Below are 20,450 nucleotides of genomic sequence, written 5' to 3'. Positions count from 1 at the left end.
CCAGAGAGCAGAAATTATCCATCATCTGGCTGATCTGTTGACGGACCAGCGTGATGAGATCCTGTTAGCCAACAAAAAAGACATGGAGGAGGCAGAGGGTAAAGACCAGACAACTTAGAGTCAATGCTCTGGAGGGGGTTTGGGATTTTTTTGTTGTTGTTCTTTGTTTAACTAATAATTCTTGCGTCTGACTAAAGACAAGATTGTTACAGAAGAAATTGTAGGCATCATTTTTATCCAGGGTAGATGGCTAGTATTTTGTTAGGCTTTCTCAAACCACACATACTACCCCGAGCCCCTTCCCCAGATGTTTTAGTACAACCTGCAAAGGAGCTTTTTTTATTCCCCACAGGTCACAAGCCATGGCTGCTGTGGCAATTTCAGGACAAAAAAAGAAAAAGATTGAGAACCCCCCCTGCTTTAAATATTCAGCTAATATCAGCTAACATTTATTGAGGCCTTTCTGTATTGCCAGGCACTGACTGTGCTAAGGGCTGTACAGACATGATCTTATCAGCTAACATTTATTGAGGCCTTTCTGTATTGCCAGGCACTGTGCTAAGGGCTGTACAGACATGATCTCATTTAATCTTTACAACGTGGTACTTCTGAGACAGCTACTGTTTATTATCCCCCTTTTACAGAGGAGGAAACTGAAGCTCAGAGAAGTTGTCATTTGCCCAAAGCCACGTGGCCAGTGATGGACCCAGGATTCAAACACAGATGGACTGTACATATAAGAGTTGTAGACATAGTTTGTGCAGCTTATGATGAAAGATAGCTTGTGTCTTAGTGAATTAACCAGCCTGAAGTCTTCCTAGAGTTAGCACCAGGGGCCATCTAGAAATGCCCTTGATGGTAGGGTGCTGACGGTAGAGTAAATAAGATGGTGAACTCACATTGCAGACAACTAGACATGTAGACAGTCAGGCCCTTCCTCTTTCTTTCCTTTTTCCGAATGCTTTTCCACCTTAAAATAATGGAGGTTGATTTTATGGGGTTTTGAATTTCCTTTTCTCTTGAATAAATTTGTGTTAACTTAAAATATCCAGATTCCAGTGTTCCCTTCAAAGAAACCTTGCAAGGCTCATCAACATTATTTTGATTCCTTAGAACATTTTTGAGTCATTGTTTTAGAACTTCCTCTAGCGTTTACGTCTGGTCTTTTGAATTTTTGTAGTATTGGAAATTCATAAGATGGATTTTCAGAAATGGAAGAAACCTTTGATCATATCCAGTTCTTTTAAAGTAAAATAATTAAGACCCACAGAGATTGAAACTGTTGCTCAAGGTCACATAGCTTGTTGTTGGCTGAACACTGACTTTTGATCCCACTCTTATCTCTCTGGAAATACACAATGAAAAACAATGGGTTAAGAACAAAGTCCTGGGTATACATTAGCATGATCATCCCCTTTGACTCAGTAATCCCAATTCAAGGAATTTATCCTAAGAAAATATTTCAAAAGGAGAAAACAGCTCTGTATCTAAAGATTCTTAGAAGATTATTTATTGTGCAGAAAACTGGAAACAACCTGAGTGTCTAATAACATAGGTGTGGTTAAGTGCATTAATCTATAACAACTCAATGGAATATTTAGTAGTAATTAAGATAATAATTTTTTGCAATGTGGAAAACATACTTGCATTGTGAGGTGAAAAGTTAGGATGTAGCATTTAACATGCACTATAATTAAAACTTGGTTTTTAGCACGTGGGGGAAAGTAAAGAAAATTAATTAATTTATATAATTGGTTGGTAGAATGTTGTTTTAATTATTTTCTTAATATAAGGTTGTTTCCTTTCCCTCCAGAGTAGAAATCTTTTCATTATTTTATCTTGGTAGGTACAACTATAAAAAAGAAAGGAAAATTTTTCATAATTTCATCTCAATATTGATCACAGTAATGATTTGTGGTATATGATTCCAAATGGTTTTCTTGAGTATATATACATGTATATGTATGAATGTATGTGTGTGTAGAGAGAGAGAAATCACACCATGCATACTATTTTATTTAAATTTAAAGAAAATTCTGTATGTGAACTTACCATAATTCTTTTTTAGTTTTTTGGGGTTTTTTTTTTTTTTTTAATTTCGAGACAGAGTCTTACTCTGTCTTCTGGGCTGGAGTTCAGTGGTGTCGTCATAGCTCATTGCAACCTCAGGCTCCTGAGCTCAAGTGATCCTCCTGCTTCAGCCTCCCAAATAGCTGGGACTACAGGTGCATGCCACCATGCCTGGCTACTTTTTCTATTTTTTGTAGAGACAGGGTCTCATTCTTGCTCAGGCTGGTCTCAAGCTCCTAGCCTCAAGCGATCCTCCCACCTTGGCTTCCAAAAGTGCTAGGATTACAGGCATGAGCCACTGTACCTGGCCTGAACTTACCATAATTCTATTTAACTTTTTATTTTGAAAGAAAACATCTTTGTTGCTTCTGATTATAAAAATAATTCACTCATTATAAAAAATTAAAATAAAAGAGAGATCACCCCTGTTCTGGATGCCTTCCAGACATCTCCCTGTGCACACCTACATATGCAATGTTTAATAAATAAAATCATGTCATACATGCTGTTTTATAGTTTGCCTTTTTCACAAACTATATCCTAGACAGATTGCCATGTCAATAAACATAGATATTTATAATAACTGCATTGAAACCTGTTGTCTGCATTTTTAAGTGGAATCCAGTTTCTCACTGTTATAAAAATGCTGTAGTAAGTATCCTCTTTACGTGCAGGTTGCTCATGGGAATGATAAATTTCTGGAGCTGAAATTACTGGCACAAAGAGTATGGGTGTGCACACCTTTACGTGATGATATATACTGCCAAACTGCCCCCTAGGAAAGGGTATATAGATGGCATGTCATTGTCTTCCTGAGTCTGTTCCTAATGCCGTGTCATATCTTCAGTAAAACATTAAGAAATATCAGTTGGTGGTAGTAGCCTGCCCAGGTCTTCTACTTTATCATGTGTTCTTAACACCTTTTCAGGGAGACTTGCTGCTCCTCTGCTGAAACGTTTAAGCCTCTCCACATCTAAATTGAACAGCCTGGCCATCGGTCTGCGGCAGATCGCATCCTCTTCACAGGACAGCGTGGGGCGTGTTTTGCGCCGGACCCGAATTGCCAAAAACCTGGAATTGGAACAAGTGACTGTCCCAATTGGAGTTCTGCTGGTGATCTTTGAGTCTCGCCCTGACTGTCTGCCCCAGGTATGTGACTAAATGCCATGCCATGTGGGGTGGGAACGGGGGGATGGTGTCAGGGATTGGAGGAAGAGTATATCTTCAGGACTGTAGATGTCTCCCAAAGATAATTTTGTGTGTGCATGTGTCTTATCTTTTTGTTTTTCCCCTCAAAAAAGGATCATTTTTGAGACTTTATTCTTAAGGTTCTGCTTAAGGTAATTCATGTTCTTGATTCTTCCGATAATCCTAAAGTATGTATTCATATGTCCATTTTACAGTCGAAGAAGCTGAATCTTACAGAATCTTACAATACTCCTCATACTTGTAAAGTGTTGCTGGGCCTGGAGCCCAATCAACCTGTCATTCCACGGTGTGGCTGCAAATTTCCAGATATCTAAGCTCATGGTTCACTTTGTTCTCCTGCCACAGGTCCCTGCTAGCCTGCTGCAGGTCGTTTATCTAATAGGTGGCTTTGCCCATGAAAAAAGGACTTTCAGTAGTTAATGGAAACTAGAATGACAACCCTCTCTAAGGAAGTTGCCATATCGCAGGCTGCTGTTGAGAAACCTTATGTGAAAGGTCTTGCCACGCAGCCATGCTGGGAAGTCACAAGATCATGTTAGAGGGTGGCCTCACTTTGTTGTCCTAAATTCTCTCCCAGAATTCTGGGACCATTTCCCCACTAGATTGTCCTATATGATGATACCAACTCTTTCTTCACACTAGCCCCAAAAGTCTCAAAGGGACATTCTATTTTAAAACAAAAATCTAGCACTTATTTTACCATAGGTGACCGTGGAAGTCTGGAATGCTTTGTGGAGGGTACTCCCCAATGTGACTTAAAACTGGCCCATTCACCAAGGGACTCCCATACTGCTGGAGCCTGTCCTTAGTCCCTGGATGATGCTGGCACATCACCCCTCTGCCACATACCTGTCTTGCAGAAATGCCCCTGTGATGGCTGCAAAACTCACCTCTGCTAGTATAGGTGGGTCCTAAGTCTCTCTGTGTCCAGGAAATTCCTTGCTACCTCTCATCCGTACCAGTGGATACCTCACAAGGAGTAAGGTTTCCTCTTTAGCCAACTACAGCTGAGGCTCCTCACCTGGACTATTAACCCTGGATGGCTTCACAGAATCCATGAATGCTAAAAATTGTTTGCAGAATTCTGTGTGTTTGTGCACTTATCTAGAGCAAGTTTATATAACTTTTTCAAGAGGTCCATGAACAACAAAAGCAAACAAAAAAGGATTAAGAACCCCTAACTGGGAGATTAACATGGTCAGGCAAGCTTTTTTAGTAAAGCTTCTTTCCCTGTGTTACAAAAGCAGGAATATTTTCATTCATCCCAAGAGCAGTCAGAAAATTAAGCTTTAAGCTTAGAATGGTCAGGTCAGCGTCACTCTTGCTGTAACAGGGTAACTAACCCTCCTCCTGGGTGGCCTACCTTTTCCTCTCCACACAGGTGTATAGGAAAGAGACTCCATCTCTAGCAGTCTCTGCTCTAGCTGTCCAGGGCCTGGCGGGAGCTCTGGTCTTCTCCAGGTCCTTAGTACCAGGCATTTAGAGCTCTTAGACCAATTCCAGGGCCAGAGTAGGATATGGCCAAGGATACCACCCAGCCTCAGCCTGAGTCAGGTGGAGCAAGCACTTCCCTATAGAGGCAGCTGAGTGCTCTGTTCTCTGCAGTGGTCCAAGTGGGGAATGGGGCTATGTAGCCCTGGCCACTTAACTCAGGTTACTTTGCTAATGGTGCTAAGGAAACCATATAGTTTATATCCTAAGATCCAGGTGGTTCACTCTGGAATCACACCACCTCAGTATGGCTCCCAGCTCTGCCATTTATAAGCTATATGACCCTGAGGAATCACCAACTTTGCTGGGCTTCAATGTCCTTATTTGTAAAGTTGGGGATAAAACAGGCACTTAATTCACTGGAATGTTTTGAAGACGAGAAGACAAAGGCCTTATAACATGGTGAACACAGTGCTTAGCACAGAAAGGGTGCTCAGTGAATGCTAACATTACTGTCTCTGTTACTGTTTTCCCCTTTGATCCACTGCGCTCCCTTTGATCTGCAGGTGGCAGCCTTGGCTATCGCAAGTGGTAATGGCTTGTTACTCAAAGGAGGGAAGGAGGCTGCACACAGCAACCGGATTCTTCACCTCCTGACCCAGGAGGCCCTCTCAATCCATGGCGTCAAGGAGGCTGTTCAGCTGGTAGGTCCCTGGGAATGAGCCAAGTCAGGCCCAGAGGGGCCAGCTCAGGTGTTTGGGAATTTGAAGCAAGGCTTAGGCCACATGGGGCCAAGACACTTCTACAGGAAGCCTTGACTGGAGTGGCAGCAGGTCTGTGAGCCTGCCAACATTAGGCCATTCGGCAGAGCCAGATGGCCTTCAGTGGCTTAGGAAGGCCACTCCCATACCGCTGTGTCCTGGCAGTACGGATTTACACGAATGTCAGTTAGACCTTCATTTTTTGGGTCACAGGGCAGCAAGAGTACCAGACCTAGAGTGTGAGGCCTGAGTTCTTCCCATTGCAGAGTGATCTGGGGTAAGTCAGATGAGAAGCTTTTTGAAAGTTTGTCATAAACTGTCATGCAGTGTGTAAGTATGAGATCATGCTGTTATCACTATTACTATTATGGTCATTATTTTAACTGACCATTGTCTCACTCTCCTCAACTGTCCAATGAAGTCTGATAGTAATAGCTACAACTTACTGAGCACCTACTGTTTGCAAGGCACTTTTTATCCATTATCTCATTTAGTCCTCACAATAGCCCATGAAGAAAATACCATTAAGTTTTAGGCCCACTTTCTAGATTGGGAAAAAATTATTAGGCCCATTTTCTAGACCCAGAGGCAAAGTAATTCGCCCAGAGTCACCCAGTCTGTGGTAGAGTTTAGATTTGGACCTAGCTTGACTCCAGATCTTTCTTGTTCCATTGAGGCCCACTCATTCCAACATTCCAAGATTCTGTCAGCTGCTGGGGAATGTCAGCAAACCTTCAGCATTATGTGCTCAGAGACCAGAATTTGGGTTTTTTCTTATGGCAGTATAGTGGTTGGAAAGAGCAGAGATTTTAGGGATTCATATCCTAGTTCTGCTGCCTCCTAGCTTGGACAGCCTCCCTCCCCGCCTCCCTTCCTTTGATGTATAACATACATACAATAAAGTACACAAATCCTATGTGAGCAACTCTATGACTTCATCCATACGCACACACACCTCTGTAACCACCAGCCATATCAAGGCATAGAACATTCCCAACATCCCAGGAGCCTCCCTTGTGCCCTTCGCAATCAGTATGCCGCCACCCCCCCCACCACAGGGTAACCACTTTTTTTTTTTTTTTTTACTTCTGTCACATTTAATTATTTTTGCCTGTTCTTGAACACCATATAAATGGAATCATACGAAATTCACTTTTATGTTGTATGTCATTTGTTCCTCATTATGGCCATGACATTCATTCACATTGTTGCATCTAGCAAGTTTTCTCTTTTTTATTGCTGTGTAGTATTCCATTTACATGCATATACTATAGTTTATCCTTTCTTCTGTTGACGAATATTTAAGTTGTTTCCAGCTTTGGGCTATGGGGAATAAATTTGCTATGAACATTCTGGTACATGTATATTTATATTTGTTGTAAAAGTAATATGATCATATGGAGGAAAATTAAAAATCAAGAAGAGGAAACAAAATGCCCATAGTCTCAGTGTCCTAACCCAAGCACTTTAGTCAGTCCAGTCCGCATCCCAGAGTAGAGGTTGTCAGCGGAAGTCATGGACAACTGTGACTCCCTGCCAAGACCTAGCATTTCTTCGAGGCTGTGATCAGAGAATCAGCAGAACAGTGGCCACTCCCTATTGTCACCCTCATTGCCTGGCATGATGTGTACCACATTCCACCTCCACAGATAGCTCTTTGTAGCTCTCTGGCATTGGGTAGCTTATCTGCCCTGCGTTATGGCTAGCTGTGTCCTCCTGCTGCCCTCCCTGCTGGACTCTGAGCTCTGAGGGCGGGGAGCGTGTCCTGCATGTTTTGTAACGCAGAGCACAGCACCGTATGTGCAGGGTTTCATGAGCATTTGCTGGACGACTTTTTGATTCTTGTGATCAGGAACTTACTCTTGTTTAGAATAAGTGCCTGATTTAATTCTTAGGGTGTGCAGATATTTATCTATAAAAGGGAAGCTGCTATTTCTGTATTTTGTGTGGTCAGAAGATGTCATCCTTATCTTTTTATTCTCTCCCTCTTCAGGTGAATACCAGGGAAGAAGTTGAAGATCTTTGCCGCCTAGACAAAATGATAGATCTGATTATTCCACGCGGCTCTTCCCAGCTAGTCAGAGACATCCAGAAAGCCGCGAAGGGGATTCCAGTGATGGGGCATAGTGAAGGGATCTGCCACATGTATGTGGATTCGGAGGCCAGCGTGGATAAGGTCACCAGGCTAGGTGAGCTGGATGGGGTCTCCTGTGTCACGAGGATGAAATATATGTCAGATCCTCTGTGGCTCTGGACCAAGTTAATAGAAACAATGCATTGTTTTTCTTCTTTTAGTCAGAGACTCTAAGTGTGAATATCCAGCTGCCTGTAATGCTTTGGAGACTTTGTTAATCCACCGGGATCTGCTGAGGACACCATTATTTGACCAGATCATTGACATGCTGAGAGTGGAACAGGTAAGGCAGATCCGCAAGGCCAGCACATCGCTTCCTGTCTTCCACTTTGAGATTTAGGAGCCTGTGTGATTAGACAGGAGCAGCTGCCATACCATATCGGGCAATATAGGAAACAATATTTTTGAGCATCTCCTATGTACAAAGTTCTGTGCTAAGTACAGAGGCGAGTAATACACAACCCCTGCCCTCTGATAGTCTAATAGGTGGGCCAAACCAGTATACAGGTAGCTTTATTACAAAGTGGAATGTGTTATGTACTAAAGAGGGTTCAAAGGTGAGACAGACCACATGGCAGCATGCTGAATGGACTATTTCAGGTAACCTTTTATTCACACAGCAAAGTGTAAAGTTTATGTTTCCAAACACACATTCCTTTTTGGATTTGATTTGAAAAGATTGTGCAGAAATTGTTCTTAAACCAAAAATGTATATGCATGCACTCCCTCCCTTCAAATTTCTTCAGTTACCAATATTAACATACTTAATAGGATGATATTTAGGAGCCAATAATTTGTCTAGTGTCTCCTCTGGATTACGTTCTTACTGTGTCATTAAGGTTGTAAACGAACCAAAACAAGGAAATTTGAAATACAAGTTTATGCTCTGTCTTAAATTCATGACTGTAAGGAAATAGATGCTCTCAAGGCAGAAATGGACAATCTGTTGAACTTTCTGCATGGATGCATTTTAAGCTTTAATGTCTGATGTCATGGTGCTCTTTCTGAATTGTATAAGCCAGCACAGCAGTAGAAAAGGTGGCTGCTGGCCTTGGTTGCTTTGACCCTGAGCATGTATCGCTTCCCTTCCATCATTTTTCTAGAAAGGAAGGGTTCAATCAGCTTAAAAATGTGGCATGGTCCCGGTGAGAACCTGAAGGAATTGTTTTAGAAAATGAAAACACACCTCACGGATTAAAAGGGAATTAGATCACATGACCTTTCATCATTGGTGTCTTCCTTTACATTAGTAGCCTATTGATAAGGCACCTAGGTTGGCCAAGCACCACTGTGAACTGGACTGGACAGGAGGAAAGCTCTCCTGTACCCAGGACTAAACCCCCCAGTCCTGAGTTGTACAAACTGTGATATCTCAGTCATCAGAATGAGGATGGCCTTGAAATTCCTCACATTAAAATGAGTCAATATGTATATTTCGTACAGCACTTTTGTGTGGCAGAAAGGAAACCCAGCAGGGTAACTTGCACAGTATGGGGTTCTGGTCCCCAAGGAACGTGGTTGGGCCTCAGTCCTGAAGGAGACAGGGTCCCAGACAGGAAACAGTGGCAGGGCCTCGGAAGCAATGAGGACAAGACAGATACCACTTGTTGAAACTTGAGCCAAGGCAAAAGCTTAGTCCCAAAGAACCAAGGCGTGAGCCCTGTCCTGCGGAGGTCTTAGAGAACAAGGCCTGGGTGAGATCCAGCCTGCTGACCAGGGCCTTTAGTCACCAGCCTCAGGATCTTTACATTCCTCCAGCCAGGAACAGGATTGCTGCCAGAGACTGGGGCTGAGTTGAACCTAAAGGGGGACCAGACTGACACAGTCAGAAATCCAACAAGTAAACACAGTTTGAGGTGCTGAAAGAACCTGACCAAGTACTGCTTACCTCTAAGGCAAACCTGGTACTTCTGCAGGGTGCAGGAAATAGAAATATATGTGTGGCACCTCCCTCTTTCCATGTGAGTCTAGAGCCTAGGTCCCATATGCAGGGAATGGGATTTTTATAGTCAAGTGTTTTAGTAAAATGCCAGAATTCAAGGGCTTAGGTTGCTAGCCCATTAAATGCCTTGCACATGCTTAACGTTCAAAGGCTTCCTGTCTAAATCCCTGCTCCAGCTTTCTGCAAGGCCCATTGCTGGCAGTTGGCCAGTTAGCATTTCCCAAAGCAGAGCATCCTAGAGGATGGAAGGCAGGGACTAGTTCAGTTATCCGGCCTGCAGGAGCTGCTTTGGGCTGTGATTTTACAGGCTCATGGTGCATCATATAGGCTCATCTTGCTGTGTGATCCTAGAGCTTGATTGTTTTGGTTCCAGGTAAAAATTCATGCAGGCCCCAAGTTTGCCTCCTATTTGACCTTCAGCCCCTCCGAAGTAAAGTCGCTCCGAACTGAGTATGGGGACCTGGAATTGTGCATTGAAGTGGTGGACAATGTCCAGGAGGCCATCGACCACATCCACAAGTATGGCAGCTCCCACACAGATGTCATCGTCACAGAGAATGGTCAGTGTCCAGGTGCTTCGAGCATATAGTATCTGCCTTTTCTGCTTTGATCTCCATAAGGCACCAACTCCGTACATTGATTCATTCACTCCACAAATACGTATTGGGGGACACTCCTGGGTGTTGGGCATTGGAGACCTGATGGTGAAGGAAGCCAGTAAGGCCCCCTTGAGGAATTTACAGTCAGTTTATCAGGGGAGCAGAACACCACCAGCTGACACGTAATAACAGCCAGCATTTGCTGAGTGCTCACTGAGTGCTAGGCACTGGGTTGAGTGCCCCATGGATGCCAGCTCATTTCATCCTCTGCACAGCCCCGTGAGCTAGGTAATGTTGTCAGTCCCTTTTGACTCAGGTGCAGAAAGGTTTAGACACCTGCCCAGGGTCACACAGCTAGTGGGTGTGGAACTGGGGTTCAGACCTAGGCGGTCAGTCTGGTTCTGGAGCCTGTAAACAGGACGTGCAGTCAGGCCGTCACAGCACCAAGACGCATCTGACCAGGAGATCCACATTCCACCCCAGTCTTTCCACGATGCTGGGACAGATGAGGCTGGCTTGCCTTCTTCCTCTCCAGACTGTTCACAAGTCTGTACATTTAATATGTGAGAATATGTGGGGAGGCTTCCTGGGGGCCCAGACCCTGCCGAGATCTGTCACCAGTGAGTGGCTGAAAGAGGGATGTTCTCTGTGGGTCATCCTAATTCGGTTTCTCTTTCTTTACCCTGAAGAGAAAACAGCGGAGTTCTTCCTCCAGCATGTAGACAGTGCCTGTGTGTTCTGGAATGCTAGCACTCGCTTCTCCGATGGCTACCGCTTCGGACTGGGTAAGAAAGCTTGGTCAGGGAGAAAGTAGTCCCTTGGGTCTCGCTGTGTGGTCCAAGGCCATGGTGAGGTGGCAGAGGCACCTCCCCTTTACTGTCACATACTTGACCAAGATAATAGAGACAGACTCGTGGCAAGATAGGATTATCAGAGAGAATAATACTTACCCCTTATGAGTTGGTGGAGGTCCTATGTTCTAGACGTTTCACGTGTTACGAAGGTAGGTACTTGTATTTCCATTTTCATAGATGGAGAAACAGATTCAAAGAAGTGAAGTAACCTGCCCAGATTCACACAGTTGGCATTTAGACCCACACTAGTGCGAGTCCAAAGCCCAGGTAGTTCCCACTGCAGTATGGGCAGACCATACCCTGTCTCCGTGCACGAGCTATGACAGGTGTACATGCCAAAGTCCCTAGAGAGCACTGCTGTTGCAGACTTATTTCTTCAGAGTAACACAGCTAGGTTGCATCAGAGATAAGAATCCCCCACTAGGATAGTACAAAAAAAAAGTGTTAGTACCTGCACTGGGCCTAAGTATCAGCATCAAAAACAAGTAGATAAGCCCTGAGGTTCGAGGTTAACTTCTAAAGCAGACTTTGAAATAAAAGGCTCCAGAAAGACACTCCACTACCCCCTTCCATTAGTTATAAAATCTCTAGCCCTCTGTGGCATTGGAGTTATTTGGACAGCCTCTGGTTTTCTGGGGTACCATTTATACAAACCTCCAATAAGACATTTATGACACATTTTCTGAATATTTGAGAATTATTTCAACCACTTAAAACATTTTAATCCCCCTGAACTTTTTGAGTAGATGATCTGCCTGGAGAAATAGCTCTCGCTGAATTGTTAAACGTTATTAAAGGGAATTTACTCAGTTATTTAGTCATTAGACTCTTTATTTTTAGCTCCCTGTTTCTATTATGTTGGGGTTTTGACTTAGTTATCACATCACTTGCACTGATCTTTGTGTTCCACGTTCTTGAAGAAGAAATGGCAGAATACATTTAAGGGCTGAGGTGCCATCGTGAAAATCCAGGCTGCGGGAAGAGCAAAGGCTACTCTGTTGTCTTTCCAGCACCAGCTGAGAGCAAAAGCCCAAACTCTGGTTGAGTGAAATTCCTGTGAAATGTATTAATGACAGTGACAGATCTTTACTGATCGCTTCCTCCAGTCCTGTCACTGTGCTAAGTGCATCGCATGCATTGTCTCACTTGGTTCTACAAAATGGATTCTTGTATTTTCCTCGTTTTCCAAATGAAAAACCTGAAGCTTGAGAGGTGAAGTTAGGTGACGCGTGCAAAGTCATATGGTCTCTGCTACTGAACCAGAGTCTGAATCCTGGTGGTCTCACTTTCCTTGCCAGCCACTAGCCCAGGCACATCCCCCAGTTCTCTTCTCTCCACCTGGTCCTCCGTAGCCAGCTCTTCACTGTTCAGGTTCCAACCGCAAGGCACCTCCTTAGGGAGGCTTTTCCTGACCACCCGACCCAGCATGTCCGCGGCTCCATCATGCAGTCCGTCACAGTCCTCTTCACTACTCTCAAGCACCACATGAGATCATTTACTCACCTGTCCTCTGACTGCCTTGCTTACTAGAATATCAGCTCCATGGAAACAGGACCGTGTATCTATTAGCCACCGTTTTATCCCCAGGGCCCAGCACAGTGCCTGGTACGTAGTACATGCTCGGTAAAGTGTGATGAATGAGGGAACGCTGCCTCCACTGTATACAGTGCAGAACACCGAGCCAGACCCAGGGAAGCCCCTGATGTCCCCTGGGACTGAGCCAGGAGCAAGAGGGAGGGGAAATGAACAACAATCCTCTCACATATTCCATAACTGATGAATGCCCGTGTGCTAGAATTCTGGGCAATACTGAGAACATGTCTCTTACCTTGTAGGATTTAAGGAGTATTTGGGGAAATGAAGCCGTCATACTAAACATTGTTGTACACCTTAAAACATGCCCAAATGTCAAAATATGGTATACAGTTCGGATGCTAAACTGATATCAGAGACAACACTTCTAGCATTATCAAAATGCATTGGGGATAAAATACAGAAGAGAGGCCCACACCTTGGGTTTCGTTAGAAGGAGGCATGTCTTCATTTGTTGTAATTGGAGAACACACTTGCAGGGACGGTGGGCCTCAGGCCAGCCTGGGGAGGATGGGGCAGGAGTCGGCAGGGGGAGAGGGCACCGAGAGAGCGGAATGCAGCAGCAAGGGGCCGGGGCGTGGACAGGAAGCAGAGGCTGGGAAAAGCCACATCTTTGTCCATGCTTTTTCACAGGCGCTGAAGTGGGAATCAGCACCTCGCGAATCCACGCCCGGGGACCAGTAGGTCTTGAGGGACTGCTTACTACTAAGTGGCTGCTACGAGGGCAGGACCACGTGGTCTCAGATTTCTCAGAGCATGGAAGCCTGAAATTTCTTCACGAGAACCTCCCTATTCCTCAGAGAAACACCAACTGAAAAGAACCAGGGAAACCCAGGACGGTCCCAGAAGGTCTTCATAGTTAAACTTGTCTTGGAAGAATCTCAGGGGAGAAGGCAGATCTTGTCTCCCGGTCCCTGGAAGGGGCTGCCTGTTGGAAAGTGCACCTAGATGCTTCTGGGCTCAATTTGGCAATGTCAGTCTTGGCTAAGACGTGTCCCCCAGCTCACCTTTTCTTTTTAAGTAAGAAAATAATCATTCCCAATAGGGACTTCACTTTGCGCAGTCCAGTTCTCTGCAGTGGTAGAAAGGGGCAGTTGCCCCACATAGAAGGCAAGGAAAAATCATGGCTGCTTTTTATCGCCTCAGAGAGGTAAAGGCTCCCTTGGCCTTTGGGTGGCGCTAGAGCCAGCCATCCTTAATAAGTCTTCTCACATTTCACGTCATTTCATTTCGTTTCTTTCACACACAGTCATCTTCAGAAAGGAAAGATTTGGAATTCTGGAAGAGGGGCAGCTCCTCTTTTTAGCTTTCTCATCAGAAACAGTCCCACCAATGGACTGAATCATTTCCACTGGGGCCGTTTGTATTTATTTGTGGGGTACATAAATAAGCATCCCAGACGCTTGCAGCTTCTCCCCAGCCAGGACATGCACACACCCTGCGATGCAGTTGGAACCTGAGCCGCAGGCAGGAGGTACGAGTTTCATGATGTTCCCCACCGGGCAGGAGGAACAGCCACAGCAATCATGCTTGAAATTTTTATATGAATTATTTTGTCATCCTATCCTTTTCCTCCAAAATAAAAACTAGGGGATTATTTTAATACTTTGGATTCTTCCCCCCTTTTTGAGAAATAAAGTTCTTATGAAAAGCCTGTGTGCATGATTGAAGTTTTTTCCCTTATTTGTCATTACCCACTTCTTTCCTCCCCCCCTTGTGACCCTCTTGCCCCTGCTGTGGACGTGGTCTCTCTGGGAGTTGTCTGGGGAGACAACTGCCGCAGCAGTGTCGGTGGAAGCAGCACAGGAAACCCCGGCAGGGGCACTCAGACTGGAAGAGGGAGAGGACAGCAGGCGAGTAAGCCCAAGAGCTTTAAGACTGCAGGCCTGGCGATGCTCGGAAGTGAGTGGACATGTGCAGCGTGAGCGAGCTGCCATGTGTCTTGTCCCCACAGCATCTGCTCAGACGGCCGTAGCCCCAGCTGACATCCCTGGTTCACTTTGGATGCAAATAACTTCATCCTTCCAGCTCCTCCCTGCCAGTCCTGCTACCTTGGGACCACCTGAGGGCTCTGACCCCTCACCTCCGTCCCTGCATCTAGCTCCTGTCCTAGGGGTCCCTGGTATCCGACAGTCTGCAGTTGAAAGACTTCTCGTCTCGTGGGGGCCCTCCTAAAGAAATGAGCACTCGCTTGCAGGCTGCTTATCCTCTGAGGATGTTTTACGAGTACAAGAATTACGGTGTCATGTGGAACATGTTCCCAGGCTGGCTCCAACCCCTACCTCTCATCCAGACCCTTACATGGTCTGGCAAGCTACCCTGCCTGCCCTGCCCTCTGAACAGAGAATTCTGGCATAGCTTGCCTGAAAAGGCAATAAACAAGGTCCTGCCTGAAACTATCACAAATACCGCCATCAGCTCCCACCCAGACAACAAATGCCCAGGAGTCTAAAATAGAAAGCGACCCGAGAGAGTGGGGGCCGCTGGGGGGGACTCCACTGAGAAGACAGGCCTGCACTGGGCCCTGAGAAAGACCATCACCAAACAAAGATCCTAAGCTCCGCTCTCACTAAGCTGGCCTGAATTGGTCAGTGGAGTAACTGTACACACTGAGTTGAGCTGCACGCCACAGAAAATCCATACGATTGGGTTTGAACATGATAGTTCATTTTTCTCTCATGGAAAAAGAGGTCTGGAGGCAGGCAGCCCCCGGCTGGTGGTACCTCCACGATGGCATAGGCACTTGGGCTGCTTTTGGTTTCTGCTCTTCCATCCTAGGGGGAGGTCCTTGTACTTGTGTCTGCGGCATTTCAACCAACAGGACTGCATTCTAGGAAGCAGAAAGAATGAAGAATCATAGGCAAAAGAGTATGTGTCCACCGCCCGCTTCTCAGGGCCGTTCCAGGACTGGCTCCTGGCCTCCCTTCATGCGTCTAGAATTGCCCTGTCCAGTTCTCTTCAATGATGGAAAGGGGCAGTTTCCCCACATAAAAGGCAAGGATACATTGTGGCTGCTTTTTATCACCTCAGTGAGGAAAAGGCTCGTTTATCTGGGCACACTGCAGGTCCAAGAAAGTAGGGGTTCTCTTGGTGAGGGAGAGGGGACATTGCATAGAGGAAGAAGATGACCATCATTGATTCATGGAACTGACAGTACGGCCCATTCACCTAAACAACGTCGCTGCTGCGGAATGAAGGAGGGAAGGGACAGAGGCAAGGGGGCAGCCCCGGTCCTCGCAGAGAGGAAATGCGGGGAGGTGCCCAGACTCCCTAAGGTGCGCAGTGCTATCTGCAGCCCAGCACGGTGGAGGAAGCTCTGCACTCGGACTCCAGAATGTTTTTTCCAGCTCGGCCACTGACTGGCCCTGTGAGCTTGGGTAACTGACTTGAACATTTGTGCCTCGGTTTCCCCATCCATAAAATGGGAGCTTGGATCACCTTTCCATTTAGATGGGGATGGGAGAGGCTTTCCATCACTAAGTTGTGAATCAGCTGAACAAGGTATTTTTCCTGTCTGGCATGCACAGCTGCCCAAGACTTTGGTGGGCACTTGAAAGCTATTAATAATCCCAACGTCTCTTCCGCCCTCCCCTCCACACACCCTTCTGCTAATTGCAGACACCTGGCTCATGAAAGGAGCACCATCAGCGTTAGCCACAATTAGCCACATCTGTCTTTGTATTCGCCATTGAGCCCAGCTACGAGTAATGCGTACAGATGCTCATTGAGTACCTGTTGAAATGGACTTGAGCAGACCTGTGGAGGGGAAGGACACCTTCTCTGAGGTCCATGGACCATTAGGGACACCAGTGTGAGGCTGGCAGTCTAAAATGATCATATGTTTTCCCTGATCCCAACTTATCTCTAAACAACTGAGGAGTGTCATTGTTCTTACCTAGTTACGAAAGTGCCCTGTGGAGTCTTGCAGTGGAAGGTGGGTTAAATGTCACAGTGTCTTTTCTACTAGTGCTTCTGGCAAAAACCAGTCAATAGCCTCATAACCACTCTCAAGGGCATCTCATTTAAGTGAGCAGAATTCTGCTTTTAGTGAGAATGAGATTTAAAGCTTCATTAAGGGCCGGGCGTGGTGGCTCACGCCTGTAATCCTAGCACTCTGGGAGGCCGAGGTGGGCGGATCGTTTGAGCTCAGGAGTTCGAGACCAGCCTGAGCAAGAGCGAGACCCCATCTCTACTAAAAAAATAGAAAGAAATTATATGGACAGCTAAAAATATATATAGAAAAAATTAGCCGGGCATGGTGGCGCATGCCTGTAGTCCCAGCTACTCGGGAGGCTGAGACAGGAGGATCACTTGAGTTCAGGAGTTTGAGGTTGCTGTGAGCTAGGCTGACGCCACGGCACTCACTCTAGCCTGGGCAACGGAGTGAGACTCTGTCTCAAAAAAAAAAAAAAAAAAAAAAAAAGCTTCATTAAGTATTCAGTGGGCACCTACTATGTGCCAGGTACTGGGAATAAGAGACATTCCCCACTGCCCGATGTTTCAGATCTTAACCTGTCTGAGAATTGCTGCTCTAAGCTCAGATAATTCTCCTTAACTCCCAGCCCTTACGGCCTATTTTACTATCATTCCTAGGAGAAGCCCTCTGGCCAACAGGAAGGCACCAGGGTTCACCATAGTCTAAGGAAAGCGACTCGCTCTTTATTCCATCTGGCCCCAGAATTTCTCGAACGCTAGAGGGCAGTCTGGCCCCATGGACCTAAGGAGGTCTGGCTGCCTTTCCTCAAGGCGCAGCAAACCACCTCTTCCCCATCCTCAGACTGATCTGGAAACGAAGTGCTGGCATGTAAAATAACTTTTACTCACTTGCCTAGAAGGTAAGAACACAAGCTTTTTGGTTAAGAGACAGAATAGGGTTTGGACCTTGACTCTAAGACCTACTAGCTGTTTGACCTGGGGAAAGTGTCTTAACTTCTCTGAACTTTGGTAATACTTATTCATAAGTGGGTTTTGTGAGATTAATTGTAAAGCACTCAGCACACTATCTAGTATATCGTAAACCTTCAATAACTAGTAGCTGTTACTATTTATGATTCTAAGGAGTGGCTTTCTCTTAGTTCTGGACATTGATGTTTTATTTAAAGTCCAAGCATCTCTTCCTAGGAAATAAGATAAGGACACTCTTAGGACATATCTACCATGTATCGGGCACCATAGTCTGAGCCTTATGTATGATGCCACAACCATCTGAGTGAGGAAATTATTATCCCTATTTTATGGATACAGAAACTAAGGATCAGAAAGGTTGAGTAAATTGCCCAAGGAGACACAGTAAGAAAGCCATGGAGGAATTGGGATTCAAACCCAAGACAGCTGGGCTTCAAAGTGCTTCACCACCACAGGGGGCTGTAGCAGCAGTGATTTCCCAGAAGCTTCTTGTACCTTGCCCAAAGGCAAGATGCGAGACTGAAGAAGGAGGTTGCCATAGCTACTAGCTAGACCCCTTTTCAAGTAATCAGATCCTCGGTGTGCTCCGGTTTTGCAAGAGGAGCTGCTTGTCTGGAAACTCTCCTCAACACCTGCCCCTGGAGGGAGCCGACTGTGCCTGAATTATTTAGAGAGTCTCTAGACACTTGATATAATGAGCAGGTGTGGATGCTTCTCTGACTTTCCCCAACATGCCTTTACTTACCCCCTTCTCCTCCCCCTAGTTGCCTAGGAGGAAAAAGTAGTCATCCTCCTTTTCCTCGTTGTGTATGTGTGTGCCTCCTCCTTCATTCTCCATCCGAAATCTGTCGGTGAGAAGTGGACTGTTTTCCTTGCAAATTTCAAAATCATGTTGATTTGAGTTGAAATTGGTGGTGTAAATAGGACCTTAACTAGTAATTGGATATAGTCTTTTTCTACTGATACACAGTTCCTTTTCCTCTATCCTGAGTTTACAGAAGTCAAACCTAAAGTCTGAGTTTGTATAAATGAAAAAAAAGTTAACAAAAATATTCATACTATAGATTTCAATCATGTGAAAGGAAAAAAAAACTATGCTTAGGAAAAAGACTGGAAGGCAATATGAATATAATGGTGGCAGTTGGCCTATAGTTCTTAGGCCATAACAACATATGTAATAGCATAGCAGCAGGTATTAATACATTTGATGACTAGGGTCATGTGTTTTCTAGAATCTGCTCCCTGCTCACACACCCTCACCTGAGTGCTTACCTGTGCCCACCCCTTGACCATCATCCACCCACCCATCACTCCCTTTCTCCCACTTCCTGTTCATGGGCCTTTGTGCTGCCTGTAATTGTCCTGGGGGGGAATAATTGTTTTCAGGTTTGTTCCTGATCTTCTCTATCTAGTCTGTGACTTTGTATTGTTATCAGCATCCTTTGTAGTAACCCGGTTAAGTTTTTTTTTTTTTTTTTTTTGAGACAGAGTCTTGCTCTGTCAAGTATCACTCTGTCACCCAGGCTAGGTGTAGTGGCATCACCATAGCTCACTGCAATACTGAACTTCTGGGCTCAAGCGATTCTGCTTCAGCCTCTTGAGTAGCCGAGACTACAGGTGCGTGCCACCATGCCCAGCTAATTTTTGAATTTGTTGTAGAGATGGGGTCTTGCTATGTTGCCCAGGCTGATCTTGAACTCCTGGCTTCAAGCAATCCTCCCAAAGTGCTGGGATTATAGGTGCAAGCCATCCTGCCTGGCTCCCAGTTGGATTTTAATATAAAATCCAACTGAATCCATTGTACCCTCCTTTTTTTTTTTTTAAAGATGGGGTCTCACCATGTTGCCCAGGCTGGCCTCAAATTCCTGGACTCAAGCAATCTTCCCGCCTCAGCCTCCTGAGTAGCCGGTACTATAGGTGGGTGCCACTGTGCCTGGCTATGGGGAATTATTTGAAAATAGTTAGACATTAAAAGTCTTGGTTTTGAAGAATATTTATTAATATAGGGAAGAGGCCACTATAAAATATTGAATAGAAAAAAACTAGGCTATAAAACAGTATAATTAATATTTCCTAATTGTATATATTTGATTAGAAAAAGACTGGAAGAAAATGTATCAAATAATGAGTAATTCTTATTGCAGTGAGTTTTGTCCCATTATACTTTTCTAAGTTTTCTACTTTACTACTTTATTTTTAAAAATGCTATTATTCTCATAGCTACTAATATATCTTCCTGTGGGAAATTATTGGTACAATGGTGAAAATAAAATTCGTGATAACAATTTTTTAAATCTAAAGAGAGGCTTATCTTCCATTCCATCCCCTTTTGTACTGTGTTTTGCAGATGAAGACATCGAGGCTCTGGGGCTCTAGGTGACACTGCCAACTGGGGGGAAAGTCCAGACTGGAACCCGGACCTGTGTCCTTAGGGAGACGGTGGCCTCAGGGGAGAGGCCGGACTGGTGAGTTCTAAGGTGTCTTCCAGCCCACAGCTCGTTCTCCCTGCTGTTCCGCTGCTTTCACCCCCTGCATCCACAGCCCTCCCGAGGCAAGAGGACTTCAGAGAGCTGTGAAGTGTCTCTGCTCCAGGCACTTCACTGAACTCTAGTTTTCCTTCTCCAACATGCAATAAGGCTACATCTCTGCCTCTGTGTTTCCAGATTCTGTTTCAATGCAGACAATTAGACGGTAAATAATTCAAGAGAACGGAAACTGGCAAAGTGGTGTGTGATGTCCAAATAGCTATCTTGTTTACTCTCTGGTGTAAACTTCAGGCTCATCTGCAACTCAGGGGCCTGAGGAGTAGGTGAAATGTGCAAACACAGGAATCTCCCCTGTTTCCATTCCCGGCCATCTTTTGGTATTGTATGAGATGGGAACAGAGTTTCCCACGTTGATCAAGTAAAACAGCATGGCTTTGACAGACAGATCAGACAGATTCAGAGGACT

The 20,450-nt window shown here is 45.1% G+C and overlaps 1 protein-coding gene across 5 annotated transcripts in view; it reads left to right on the top strand.

The window, feature by feature from the left end:
* ALDH18A1 (aldehyde dehydrogenase 18 family member A1) overlaps positions 1-14,244 on the top strand; it is a 40,065-nt gene extending 25,821 nt beyond the window's left edge. For all 5 annotated transcript variants that reach the window (XM_069460986.1, XM_069460985.1, XM_069460990.1 and 2 more), the window contains 8 exons: positions 5-98; positions 2,999-3,219; positions 5,277-5,414; positions 7,465-7,660; positions 7,767-7,888; positions 9,921-10,107; positions 10,836-10,931; positions 13,227-14,244. In XM_069460986.1, coding sequence (XP_069317087.1) covers positions 5-98; positions 2,999-3,219; positions 5,277-5,414; positions 7,465-7,660; positions 7,767-7,888; positions 9,921-10,107; positions 10,836-10,931; positions 13,227-13,408 — 1,236 coding nt within the window. In that variant the 3' untranslated portion in view covers positions 13,409-14,244. The remainder of the gene's footprint in view (positions 1-4; positions 99-2,998; positions 3,220-5,276; positions 5,415-7,464; positions 7,661-7,766; positions 7,889-9,920; positions 10,108-10,835; positions 10,932-13,226) is intronic.
* The last annotated feature ends 6,206 nt before the right edge of the window (positions 14,245-20,450 follow it).

Source organism: Eulemur rufifrons, chromosome 28, assembly GCF_041146395.1.
Source record: "Eulemur rufifrons isolate Redbay chromosome 28, OSU_ERuf_1, whole genome shotgun sequence".
NCBI classification, from domain to species: domain Eukaryota; kingdom Metazoa; phylum Chordata; class Mammalia; order Primates; family Lemuridae; genus Eulemur; species Eulemur rufifrons.
This window is presented reverse-complemented; position numbering and strand designations above follow the sequence as displayed.